The sequence below is a fragment of the Lupinus angustifolius genome, unplaced genomic scaffold, assembly GCF_001865875.1.
Source record: "Lupinus angustifolius cultivar Tanjil unplaced genomic scaffold, LupAngTanjil_v1.0 Scaffold_19_64, whole genome shotgun sequence".
Classification (NCBI taxonomy): Eukaryota; Viridiplantae; Streptophyta; class Magnoliopsida; order Fabales; family Fabaceae; genus Lupinus; species Lupinus angustifolius.
Window position 1 is genome coordinate 366 of NW_017719352.1, and position 13,228 is coordinate 13,593.

The following is a 13,228-nucleotide window of genomic DNA, read 5'->3' on the forward strand; positions in this document are numbered from 1 at the left end:
CTTAAGAAATTTTGATTTTAAATGATAATTTAAGTATGAGATCAACACTATCAAGAATGTGTTGAAATGACCATGGAAACCTATTATGCAAAATATGGAATCTACTCAAGATGACTTACTTTAAAGTGGTAACATCAACTTGTGAGATATTGATTTAAAAAGTGTGAACTTGGATTAAGAAACTTACCTTTAAATGGTGAAGTATGGCTTCAAAAGTCTCCATGAAAATATAAATCTATGAGGTGATAAAAGTGTAAACTTTATTAAAAACTTACCTTGGAAAAACGTAGGAAATAGGGAACAAGACTTTCGAGGATAAAGGATGGTTAAAAAATATGAATCTTGGACTAGATGGATGAAAATCGTTGAGTTCATAAATGGATTAAAAGTGTTAAACAATGTTTTTACTTTAGGGTTATCATGTAAAATTGATTCACAAATCACTAAATTGTTTTTGTGTGTTTAGTTTCGAAGTTCGAAGTTGGACGATCAAACCCACTCTCTCGTAAAATAAATCAAGCACCCGACAACCTAAGGTGAGGGAGAATACATCGTGACACCCGAATCTCCTAAAATATCTCAAAAGTTTGAAGTTATATTTGTGTATTAAGAAAACCCTTATTTAATCAAATATTTGCGTGCATGGATTTTGTACGGATACTTTCTTAAGTTGTATGCTTAGGATAGCTTAAAATATCAAGAATTGTGGTAGTTATCCATGAAGGAACACCACTTGAGAAACTAAAATGCATAGCGATCGAAAACAACAGAGAGTTTGGTAACTGGACCACCTCGCTCGGGCGAGCCAGCCTCGCCTGGCGAGGGAGAAGCAAAGGACAATGGTTCCAATTGGCGCTTTCGCGAGCAACCCCTTTCTTGGGTGAGCCAACCTCGCTTAGGCGAGCGTTTCTCGCCTGAGCGAGCCAGCCTTGCTTAGGCGAGCGTTTCTCGCCTGGGCGAGGGCCAAACATTAAGTTGGCCTTGTCCTAGGCGTTTTTTGCGCCCGGACAAGCACCATACAGGCATGTTGACCAATTTTTGGTGGATTTGTCGCTTGAGCGACAGTCCCTCGCTTGGGCGAGAATCAGGAAGAGAATTGAGTTTATTTTGATGAGTTTGTCGCTTGAGCGACAGTCTCTCTCTTGAGCGGGAGACATACAATATTTTTTACTGTTTCTAATTGTTTGATTGCTTAGGCAATAGCCCTGGCTTGGGTGTGACGTGCATTTACACTTGGAAAAGACTATGACTTAGATGATTGAGTTTGATGCCCAAAATCGATAAACTTATACAAGTACCTTTGTTCTTGCGCCTATTTAGGACAAGGTTTCCGACTGTGATGTCATGATTTGGGCAATGCCCAAAAAGGATTACATGATACCATGCAGCGAGGTCATCTGACCGTAAGAGGCTTGGCCTTGTGGTCGTCCAGGATATTCAGCGATGGTTCGTAGTGGTAAGGATGTTAGTCCTCTATTACGTGATAACGTAAGATCGGGTCCCACATGAAGCATTCCTTTAGGAGATGTCTTAGGTTGGGTCAATCATATAAAAGAATGATTAAAAGATTTAATCGGTTAACCTTTGTTAGTGTGCATACTCATTATGGATAACGAAGTAGTGGAGAGGAAATTTACGAGAGACGAATGAGCCCCGAGATGTTGAGAGGGACGGTGATGGCGGTGGTTCGTCAGCAAAGTCTTGAGGGAGAGTCTAGGTGAGACGAGTCCCTTGTATTCCTGGATGAGGTATTCTGTTGGATTGGACAGTTCTCAACGCAAACTAGATGATCTCTGACAACCCCTTTTTGCAATTAGGATCAATGAGAGGGATGCCCACAAAGTGTTTGATACGACACCGTCCTGAAATGGACAGTTCTTTGGAACAAATTGATCATATATCCTTGCGAGTAATAGTTTGGTGCGTTCAAATCGGCTTGTTATAGGACATGTACTTTCGATTATTTCAAAATAGTTTATTGGGAGGATATTTGAGTAAGGATAGATGAAATAAACATAGCATTCATACATTGAGCTCGTGGGTTTTAATCCTCGTGGTTTGAGTTATAACGTCATTCATCATTTGCATTTATGTATGTGATATTTATATTGTGTATGTTATGCGTATCTGTTAGTATTTTGTGTAATTTCACGCCGTCAATGAGTAATATTCATTAGATGTCTTATTCCCTCTTCTTTTTGTTTGTCTTCTATTCGCGTTTTGTTCAGATGGATCGTTCTGCCAGGATTTAGAGTTACCGTTTTTCGATGTCCTAAGAGAGGCCATGGAGGATTGAGGCCGACCGTTACACCTACACAGGCTCTTGTGCCTTAGAGTTAGAGATGGTATGTGATGGAATATCCATGCGTTTTCCATACCATCACGAGGAGCTCGAGACTTCCTTTACCTTGCGTGCTCGGAGGTCGGCACCTAATTTGTCGTCGACTCAGTCTGTGACCCCTCAGGGACCAGATGCTGCAGGGCCTTCCAGGAGGCGACGGACTTGGAAAGACGCGATCAGTTCCCCAGTATGGAGGAGAACAGCCTGGCGGATGATGCAAGACCTCTAGGCGGATGCAAGGGTGGTGACTCTGTCGCAACATTCGTCCTACGTTCCAGAGGAGGAGATGGCGGCGGAGGAAGATGAGCCAACAACTGAAGAGTATGACTATGTGGAGTTGATCAACATCGAGGACTCCATTGAGGTTGTCAACTTCACCTCCGACTCTAAGATGGAGGAGGACCCAAGCTAGTGTTCCAGCACACCCGCACTCGCTGGGGCTAGCCGCTAGGAGCTATTTCCATTTCTATTTTGCTTTTTGTTTAGTGTACCTATGTAGGGTATTTATTTTGTGAGTAGTTTTATTTGGATGATGATTAGGATTATGTCTTGTATTTCGTGCCAACATTTTCTGATATTCTAATGAAGTATTATTCGAAGTTATATTGAGTTTTTTTTTACCATTAGGTAATGGTTTTTTATTTTATGCATTGTATGTTACTTAAAGTGATTTTCCAAAAATGAAACAAATATAAGGAAATAAATTTTATATGACTTCGTTATCCAAAAAAAAAAAATTACCCATTTTTGAGCAAGATTTTTGGAGTAATTTTTGGGGCGTTACACGTAGAGGGAACGATTCATGTTTTAGATATTTAAATTGTATTACCAATTTAACAGCGTATATTAAAAGTAGCGTTGTTGAATAGACTTCTTCAACAACACATACTAAAAGTAGTGTTGTTGTATTGACATCTTCAACAGTGCATATTAAGGATTGTGTTGTTGTTGTGTATCCAACTGTTTACTACTTATTTTCATTAACACATCTTCAATGGCGCATACTAAAAGTAGTGATGTTATATTGACATCTTCAACATCGCATATTAAGGATTCGTTGTTGTCATATTAACAATTCAATAGGTTGTATTGACATCTTCAACAATGCATGTTAAAGATTACGCTGTTGTTGTGTATCCAACTGTTTACTACTTATTTTCATTAACACATCAACAGCGCTACCCATATGTAGCGATGTTGAATAGAATCTAACTGGCAGTGCTATATTAATTATGCGCTGTTAAACTGAACTCATTTTCCAAATTAAAAGTGTGTTCCTAGTTATGCGCTGTTAAATTAACATTTTACATAAATGAAAAATATTTATACAACATAAATTAACGTTAATTAAGATGGAGTTGTCATGAAGTAGATTACTATATAATTGTGTTTATTAATACGAAATTGGAAAAATATTAAACATTACATTTTTTATTTGTTTGTGTATTTATTAAATATTGTTAATTTGTTTATTGTGTTTAATTTATTAATAATGAACATCAAAAGTATTACAGAAAATAACCATCCAAATAATTAACAAAAAATAGAAATTAACATCCAAAATAATTATTTTATTATTCACTCAGATAGACAAAATATATTATAATGAACTAAATAATTTGGTACATGCGAATATAATGAACTAAATGATTTGACAAATAAAGAATACAATGAAAATGATTTCATCTCACACAAATCTTGTATAACAGTCACTTTCCTTCTGAAATCTAGGCCCTTTTTAAAAATCAAAAGATTTCAATGAAATGAAAAAATTGAAAGAGCTCAATGCATTAAACTCAATATTTTACAAATTAAATCTTCATTTAATGATCTGAAAGATTTGCACATTAATCTTGTCCACAATTTTTTCTTCGACTCCTCTACACAATTCTTGTATAACAGTTCATTTATTTCCTTTTAAAATATTGGTCATTTTGCCATGAAGGAAATCAATGAACTTAATGAATTGCAGATGAAGAAAAATAATTCATTGATCATTTTCCTTTTATTTCTTTTCAATTGAAAGAGATCGATGAACTAAATCTTCATCTCACGCAAATTTTGTATGACAACCACATTCCCTATGAAATCTGTGTCCTTTTTCAAAATCAAAAGTTGTTATAGACCTCATTGACATAATTCTGAAACAGAAACACAATTTTTTCCTCGACTCATCTATACAAATTTGGGTCATTTTTTTCTTTTTCACTCTCTGCAGTATTGTTTTTTTTACTACTTTGTGTTTTATTCCTCCTATCTTCATGAACATACTCTTATAGAAACACATACTCTTATTGATAAAATAGAACATTGAGTAAACCACAATATTTATAGATGAGCAACCATTAATATTTCAACAAACAAAGAGATGCATAACGTACCACTCAACCATTAATATTTCAACAACCAAGAAACGCATAACCACTCGACCATTAATATTTCAACAAACGAAGGAATGCATATAATTGTCACCACTAATATCTCGGACGTTTAAAAAGTCGTAAAACATCAACAACGCATAACTAAGAAAGTGCGGTTATTATGTCATCTTCAACCGTGCTTCCTTAATTATGCGTTGTTGCATGTATTAACATCAAAAGCACTTCTATCAAATGCGTTGTTAAACATAAATCATTCAAGTCAGTGTTAACGTTACTGATGTTGAACAACGTTTTGTCAATAATGCGTTGTTGAAGTTATACAAATTAACAACATATGTTTTATTATGCGTTGTTGATGTTCTTCCGCCTCATTTTCAACAGCGTCGTTCAAAATTGTACTATTGAATGACTGCTATTTATTATGATATCTAGTGTAGTGAACATTTAGAGTTTTGACCGAATCAATTGATTGCATTTTATTACATGTATGAACACATTATTATAATATTTTTCAATTTGTGGTGAGAAATTTTATTACCAAAAAAATTGAAGAAAAACTCCAACCAAACTGACAAATTCCTCTGCATATTGGACAACAGTGAGATACATTTGTCCTTGCTTTATAGTTGTGCGGTATAATAGTTAATGGCACCACCCATTCTTTCTCATGGTTGTTTCTCAAATATTGTTATTCCTTTCGTCTTGATTGGAAAGCTCTCCTTCTCTATACATATATTCCCTGAAATGTATCACATGCGCTTGATATCATAAAGAATTTGTTCTGTGGGTCATGGTGTTGCACCAAAAAAGAAAATAATATATCATCTTATTACATCTTCTTACTAATTTTCATATCTACAAGAAGATCGTATATATCATAAGGAGATATTTTAGTTATTAATGATTGATTTACAGGTAACATGTATCACTTTTTGTAGGTAAGAGGATTAAGAAGAAGATTTAATACGAGGATATAACATTACTCATCTAAAAAATTGTACTCATTTATTCCATTTTTTTTATATTTTGAAGGTTTTAAAGGCAGTTTAAGAATTAATGATGTAAAAGTTGAAATATAATTTGATCAACATAATCTCATTTCATGTATAATGGAAATTGAATTAAAAGGAAAGAGATATAAAAAAAGAGAAATATTAAATAAATTTATAATTAAAAAGTATGATATAAATATGTATTAAGTTTTTAAAATATTCTACATTTATAATGAATTTAAAAGGTCTTAACATCTAAAAATAGAAAGAAAATGTACACTATCAATGTATAATTTACCATTTATTTTTAAATTAAAATAGTATAAATAAATTATAAATGATATATTAATTATATATAAATATTTATACTATTCATGCATAAATATCAAAGTCATATAAAAGGCCCTATATATCATAGAACTAAGCAATAAATTATGGAGAAGGGAAGGATAATGTCGGCCAGCAATATCCATCAATTATGGAGAAGTATGATTATAATTAAACTAAACTTGAAAATGTTAGTTAATTTACTCTTAATTAATTAATTATACATCAGATAGAATTAGTGATCATTTGTAAATTTGTTGACAGAATTTATAAGAGAATTCACTGTTCTCTTTTGATAATGAATTTAAATATTATTGTACCATATTTTTCTTTTTCTCCTTCAGTAAGAAAAATTGCATTAAAGAGAGTATAAGGGGAGCCCACCCAATACAAGAGAAGATCAATAACTAATCTTTTTATAAGCTAAGTTAATACACAATTTGGATTCACACACCAATTTACAAAAATTAAGGAAGATAAATTTACAAACAAAGAGAACAAATTCAAGATCTAATCTGAATCCTTTTGCAAGATTTTATAACGAATTAAAATGAGTTTTTTTTTTTTTTTGGTACATTTTACTATGTTTTTCTTCTCTTTGTAATGTGTATCAACCCATCTTCAAGAGTATGATAATGAGATACATTTTGACATGTTGTTAAATATGTCAATGATGATTTCTTCCAGCTTAGTGGAGAAATTAAAATCCAACTTTTGTTTGGCTAAAGAACAAGTTCTTTCTCACTTACTTCCATCAACTCACTTGATCACATTCTCCAATAAAAAAGTTATCTTAAACATTTTCAAAACATATTAATCCTATGAAATAACAAATATTTGAGTAATAAGATAAGTTCGATTGTTTTATTGTTCCCTAGTAATGACATTTTAATATAAAACACATCATTCAAATAATATTTACAATATTACCGATTTTTATATTAAATATCATTTTTCATTTTTTTGTATTACTAAATGTATTCTTCACCTTTTTTAGTAAAGAACTAATCTTTTTTTGGTTCATGACTGCCTCTTCCAATAAGTGCCGCTTCCAGAAATCGAACTCTCGACCTTGGGAATCTAGTTAGGTCTTACAACACTTTTTTCATTTGATCTGGAGTTGTCTATTATGTTCTTAATCATCTCCAATAAGTTAAAATAAAGATAAAAAGTGGTGATTTATCAATAACTAACAAGTGTTGGATATGAAATAAAGTCAATTGAGATTGAGTTTCTAGGTACTTATGAACCATTATTTATTTATTTTTAAAAATAGACTTTTTAATCAAAATAGTTATAGAGAATAAAAAATACAAAATTTTCACAAAATATATATAGTATAATAATATGAAGTCAAATTTAGATAGTATAATAGTCAATGATCCTATATTATTTTTTACTTCATTAAACTACACTAATCCCCTCTAAAATTTAGCTTAATTGTATTCACCTCCCTTGCAAAGATAGTCAGTATAATGTATGTATATAAATGATGTACAATTTGTGTAGGTGCAAAAAAAAAAGATTTGTATAATTTGAATGATATCATTATAATTTAGTCTAAATTTTATTCATATCTTTCATCATCTGTTCTCCTTATAAAAACATTAATGCAAAATAAATATTTAATAATATTTTGAACTGTAAATGGACAATTACTAATTATTCTTGAAGTAAAAAATATTTTGAAACAAAAGAAAAATATATTAGAATTTAATTTTTTGATAACAAATTAAGTTATTTCTATCTTTCATTTACTTTTATTTTTTAAATCTATACAAGTCTAAAAAAATCATCCAAAAAAAATTAAAATTCTCACACATTAACTATAATTTTTTTATTAATTCATGTATGTATAGATAATATTGCTCGCAAAGATTAATCTCACAGATTGGAACTAAGGATACTCTTAAAATAAAATGCATTAAATAATTATGTATTAAATAAACAAAGATTATTGCCTTCTGGTTGAAGGACAAAGATGAGTGCATCCTATGCCAGTGTTATGCAAGAATGAGTTATGTTCCACAGATATCCATGTTCACATTTTCAAAGTTTTTATGATGAGTGGAAATGATCTCAACTCAATAAAAAGAGATATATCCATAAATTCCAGAATATTCCTAAATATGATTTACTATATCAGAAAATAGCAATTAAGTTAATTATTAATTATATTACCAATTACAATAAAATAAAAAGAGAGAAAAATATGCACCGAATGTAAGATATTTAAACACATCATTCATCTTTCATATTTAATCATGATCAATTCTTCAAAAAATGCAATACAATTTAATGGTGGATAATACATTGGTTGTTTATAAATAATCTTTAGTCTGACAGTGCGTATTATAGTCGACCCATTTTTTTGTTACTACCAAGGTATCCCTCACCATTATAGGTAAGGAACTAATCTCTTTCAGGATGCGATGCGAGACTACCCTTCCCAATAAGTATCTTTCCCAAAAATACTTTGACCATTTAGTAACTAAGGATCTAGCGATGTCTTACACCACTGGACCAATATTTTGTTGATAGTTGACCTGTTTAATGTGCACTCTTAAATATACATATGAGAAGAATATTTATATACACAATTTCCATCCTTATATACATTACTCATCACGAAGAAGGTTGAAAACAAAAAGCAAAAATGATAGTGAATGCAGAGAAAGACATTGGAGTGGTTGATGATAATGATCGTAGAGGAAGTACTACTATTCCCTTGAAACAGCAGCACTTTGTGCTTGTACATGGCATGAGTGGAGGGGGTTGGTGCTGGTACAAAATCAGGTGCCTAATGGAGAATTCAGGCTACAAGGTCTCATGCATAGACCTCAAAAGTGCTGGAATTGATCAATCTGATGCTGATTCTGTTTTATCTTTTGATGATTATAATAAACCTCTCATGGATTTCATGTCTGCTTTGCCTGATAATGAACAGGTATATATATAATATATATATTAATGTGTCATTTTCTAGCTTATGTTTTATGATGATGATGATGGGAACTATAATGAGTATGCTGAATGCATGATGATGTGGTTCTTAATTATAGGTGATATTGGTGGGTCACAGTGCAGGAGGGATGAGTGTTACTCAGGCCTGTCACAAGTTTGCAAATAAGATCCGTGTAGCAGTGTATTTGGCAGCAACTATGCTCAAGTTAGGATTCTGGAATGATGATGATCTTAAAATTGTGAGCACTTTTCACAAATTCTCTTAATGTTTCTTAATTTTGTTTCTAAAGATTGAATTCATTCATTCTTTCATGCATAAAAAGATTTTGGAGTCGCCATTACTTATTACTTTTTTATATGATAGTGATGACTGATGAGTCATGGCTTCCATTGTTGAAGTGTTTGTAACAGCCTTCAAGGTTTCCAGCAAAGATGATATAATACAACATCAACTATGTGTTTTTCAAAGTTATGTCCAAATCATATACTCAGAACAATGAAAACATATCATCTGAATTAAAATTTTTTTTTTTTCTTTTCTGTTTTTATTTTAATATCATTAGTCCGAAATATGGTTTGAGATACAATTTAGAATATATATCTCTGTTAAAAATAAAGATGATGATCTGTTTAAATAATTGTTTGCCAACTGTATTCACAAACACACTATTTCTTGGATAATCTGAGGGCTCAATACCTTTTTGCATGTAAATGCTCTCACATTGTGCTAAAGCCATATGTACAAACAAAGTAGCTGTTCAGCAATAAGCGAGTTTGTTGAGATCTTTCATTTATTTAATTTTTAAAAAATGGATTTCTTCCTTTTCTATATTTTATTTCCTTCTCTTCTTTCCATTGTCTAGGTGACAATTCTTAATTTTTTTAAGCTTATAGTTTGAGTCTTCAATTTAGTCAATGGTCTTAATACCTGCTTACTTTACCTCCTTTTCAGGCTTTGACAAGATACTAGTTACAATTTGTTAACTCTTTTTTCAGGCTTTGACAACAAACTAGTTATAATACTTTACCTCCTTTTCAGGTTTTGATAACAAAAACTAGTTGGAATTTTATAATGATCAATAAAATTGGCATGCAATTTGACCAATAGCACATGATATTTACTATATAGAGTTAGATTTTAATTTTGAAAAATGAAGAGGAATCTAAGTCTAGCCTAATCTCCTAAGAGCTTAGAATGTGCACGGACAAAGCTAATTGTTTTTAATCATTGTCATTATTATAGTAACTTCAATCTAATAAGGTGTCCTGTTTTCCCCTCCAACTCTGTCTCCCTGCAATTATCATCAATAATTATTGTTATGTATGCCCTTATAAAAAGCAACCCTTTTATTAATCAAAAGCATCCTTACATAGGATAGAGATGACTTGTCTCTAACGGTGTCTCATTCACTGTCACGAGCCAATGACATATCGTCATACAAATAAATAAATAAAAATTTTAAAATATATAACATTTTAATTAACTGAAGACATGAAATAAGATATCATTAAGAACAAGTGATTTTTGTCCTCATACATAGCAATGTCATGTTGTTTAGAGACAAGAAATTACTAAATCTTTCCCTATCTTCCTTTTCCTCAATTAGAATGGGTTTGTTATCTGGTCTTTTCCACATGTCTACTTTGTCCTTGGAAGGTAATAGCAAAAGTTCAATGTGTTCAATGCATCTCCAATGATTGAAATACAACAAAAAATTAATGAGCCTAATTGCTAGAATTTTGTATGGCAACTAGCCAGCTTTTTGGGTCTCTCCTATGAACAGATATCTATTGTCCAAACTCAGATATCATATATTATCTCGCGTCAATGAAAATGAAACAAAAATAATACTAATAATGAATGTTTAAAAATTTTAATTGATATAATACAACATATGAGATAAGATTTAATACATAGATTTTTACTCCTCTCCTAAATTATAGATTAATGATATTTATAAATTGCTTTTGATTTGTACCAATCAGGGAGTACCTGACTTCTCTAAGTTTGGGGATGTGTTTGAGCTAGGATTTGGACTGGGACATCATAACCCTCCAACCAGTGCTCTAGTGAAGAAAGAATTTCAACGGGAAATTTTCTCCCATTTGAGTCCTCATGAGGTATTTAAAATCCTATATCAACATTGTTCTTTAATAAAATTTAAAATCACTCCATTTATTTATATATATATATATATCATAATTTTTGTTTTACCAATAAGTGGCATATAGAACATCACAAAGAATGAAATATCATATTCTATTTTGCAAATATAATCATTAAAAAAATTGGATGCCTTAGTTGTGTTTTAATTCTAATTTATTGAAATCGGAATCTAATCCATTTGATCTCCCTTCAAAGGCTTACATCATCATGTTCAAATCACCTAATCCACATAGGTTATTTTATATTTATATAATTTTAAGTAAGTGATTAAAGCTAATTTTGCCTTATTTTCTGTATATTGCACTGTAACTGAACCTGTGCTAGGTTCAAGTGATGTGATATGAAGAACAGTTAACTATATATCATATCACTTGAGGATATGATATGAATACTACTTAAAGGTACCAAAATGTAACAGTCTCTATAAAACTGTTCAACCCTCTATCACTTTCTCGGGTCATTTTGCTGTAGGTTACCCTACATGGATATAATTTGGCATATTATAACTCTCATCCTCTACTTTTGACCCCTAGGAACGTGACTGGGATTCTCTATAGTAATAGAGAGACAAATATTTCAATTTTCTTATTTTATTAATGATAAATATATTATTTTATTATACTTAAAATAATAAATGTGTCATTACATGTTAGATTTTCTTAGGGTTTTCAAGAATGAAAACAACATTGCCATATATCCTAACCACTCTATTGTGATATTACATTTTACCAAGCTCAAAGTTAGAAGAAAAGAACAAACATGTTTCTGTGAAAAACCATGTGCATGTGCATATAATTATCAGTTTGTCACCAATCTTAGCAAAAGTGTACTATAAGGTGTTTATGAATAGAGATACGGATTGTACATGTAAAGTTCACTTAATTAAACTACTTAATTATGCGTTAATAATAACTGAGTTACTCGATAATGGGCTATTTTTGAATGTCATGGTACACTCATTAACCTCAAACTAATAATACTGACACATAGTCATTAAAATTGTGGACCACATCATTATTATATTATGTAACTACAATATTGTGGTTGTGGTAACACTACACAACCACATTTTGACCGTATAAAATAAAAAATATTTTATTAATTATAAATTAATTCATACTACAATGGTCACAATCTGCATTACAATTGCATCTGAAGTTTAAAACAGTGGTGACACACATTAATGTTGATGATGTCTCAGGATTGTACCTTGGCTGCCATGCTGTTAAGGCCAGGACCAATGGTAGCATTGACAAGTGCAAAATTCAGAGATGATGGTGAAGTAGAGAAGGTGCCGCGCGTGTTCATAAAGACAAAACATGACAAGGTGGTGACACCAGAACAACAGGAAGCCATGATAAAGAGGTGGTCACCATGTACTGTGTATGAATTGGACAGTGACCATAGTCCCTTCTTTTCAACCCCATTCCTCCTTTTTGGTTTGCTAGTAAAACTTGCAGCTTCTGACGTTGGATGCACTAGATGAAAACTGTGATTCATTTCTTACCCAAAAAAATTGATTGTAAAATTCCCTTAATTTGTCTATTAAGACGTAAGAAATAACAAACATCATATTTTTGTCTCAAACATTGTCACATTCTATTAGTCAGAAAAGTAAAACATAAATTAAAAATATATTAACTTTATATTTTCATATTTTGTGATGAATGAGAAACAAATGGTATATGCAATGATACAATGTTTGAGGTAGAAGATAGAATCATAAATATTTTATGCTTTGAGTATTTGATTTGAAATCAAAAGGTCATATAGATTTCGACTACTGTTGATTCTATTTGCTTAGAATAAAATCTAAATCGGAAGATCTTATTATTTCTCTTCGTTTTGTTAATTTATATTATAAAAGAGATAATCATTTTCTTCCCATATTTGCACAAACTCTAAATACCACTGTGTATGGGGTTAAGAAGAAAAGTTGTTTTACAATAGTAGCTTGAGTTAAGAGAGTATTTATGCTTAATAATGGGGTTTGAGTATTTATCCTTAATAGTATATAAGTAGCTTTACTCCTTCAACTAGAGAGGTTATATCAATT

The 13,228-nt window shown here is 31.4% G+C and overlaps 1 protein-coding gene across 1 annotated transcript; it reads left to right on the forward strand.

Annotated features, from left to right (window-relative positions):
• The first annotated feature begins 8,659 nt into the window (after window positions 1-8,659).
• Window positions 8,660-12,678, forward strand: LOC109338207 (methylesterase 17-like). The gene is made up of 4 exons (XM_019575389.1): window positions 8,660-8,988; window positions 9,104-9,244; window positions 10,992-11,126; window positions 12,374-12,678. The coding sequence occupies exons 1-4, from the start codon at window positions 8,698-8,700 to the stop codon at window positions 12,656-12,658; spliced, it is 852 nt and encodes a 283-aa protein (XP_019430934.1). The 5' UTR covers window positions 8,660-8,697; the 3' UTR covers window positions 12,659-12,678.
• Window positions 12,679-13,228: the final 550 nt, after the last annotated feature.

Coding starts and splice junctions, on each gene's coding strand:
- LOC109338207 (XM_019575389.1), top strand. CDS start 8,698: ATGATAGTGAATGCAGAGAAAGACATTGGAGTGGTTGATGATAATGAT. Junction 8,989..9,103: donor CTTTGCCTGATAATGAACAG/GTATATATATAA, acceptor TCTTAATTATAG/GTGATATTGGTGGGTCACAG. Junction 11,127..12,373: donor CCCATTTGAGTCCTCATGAG/GTATTTAAAATC, acceptor ATGATGTCTCAG/GATTGTACCTTGGCTGCCAT.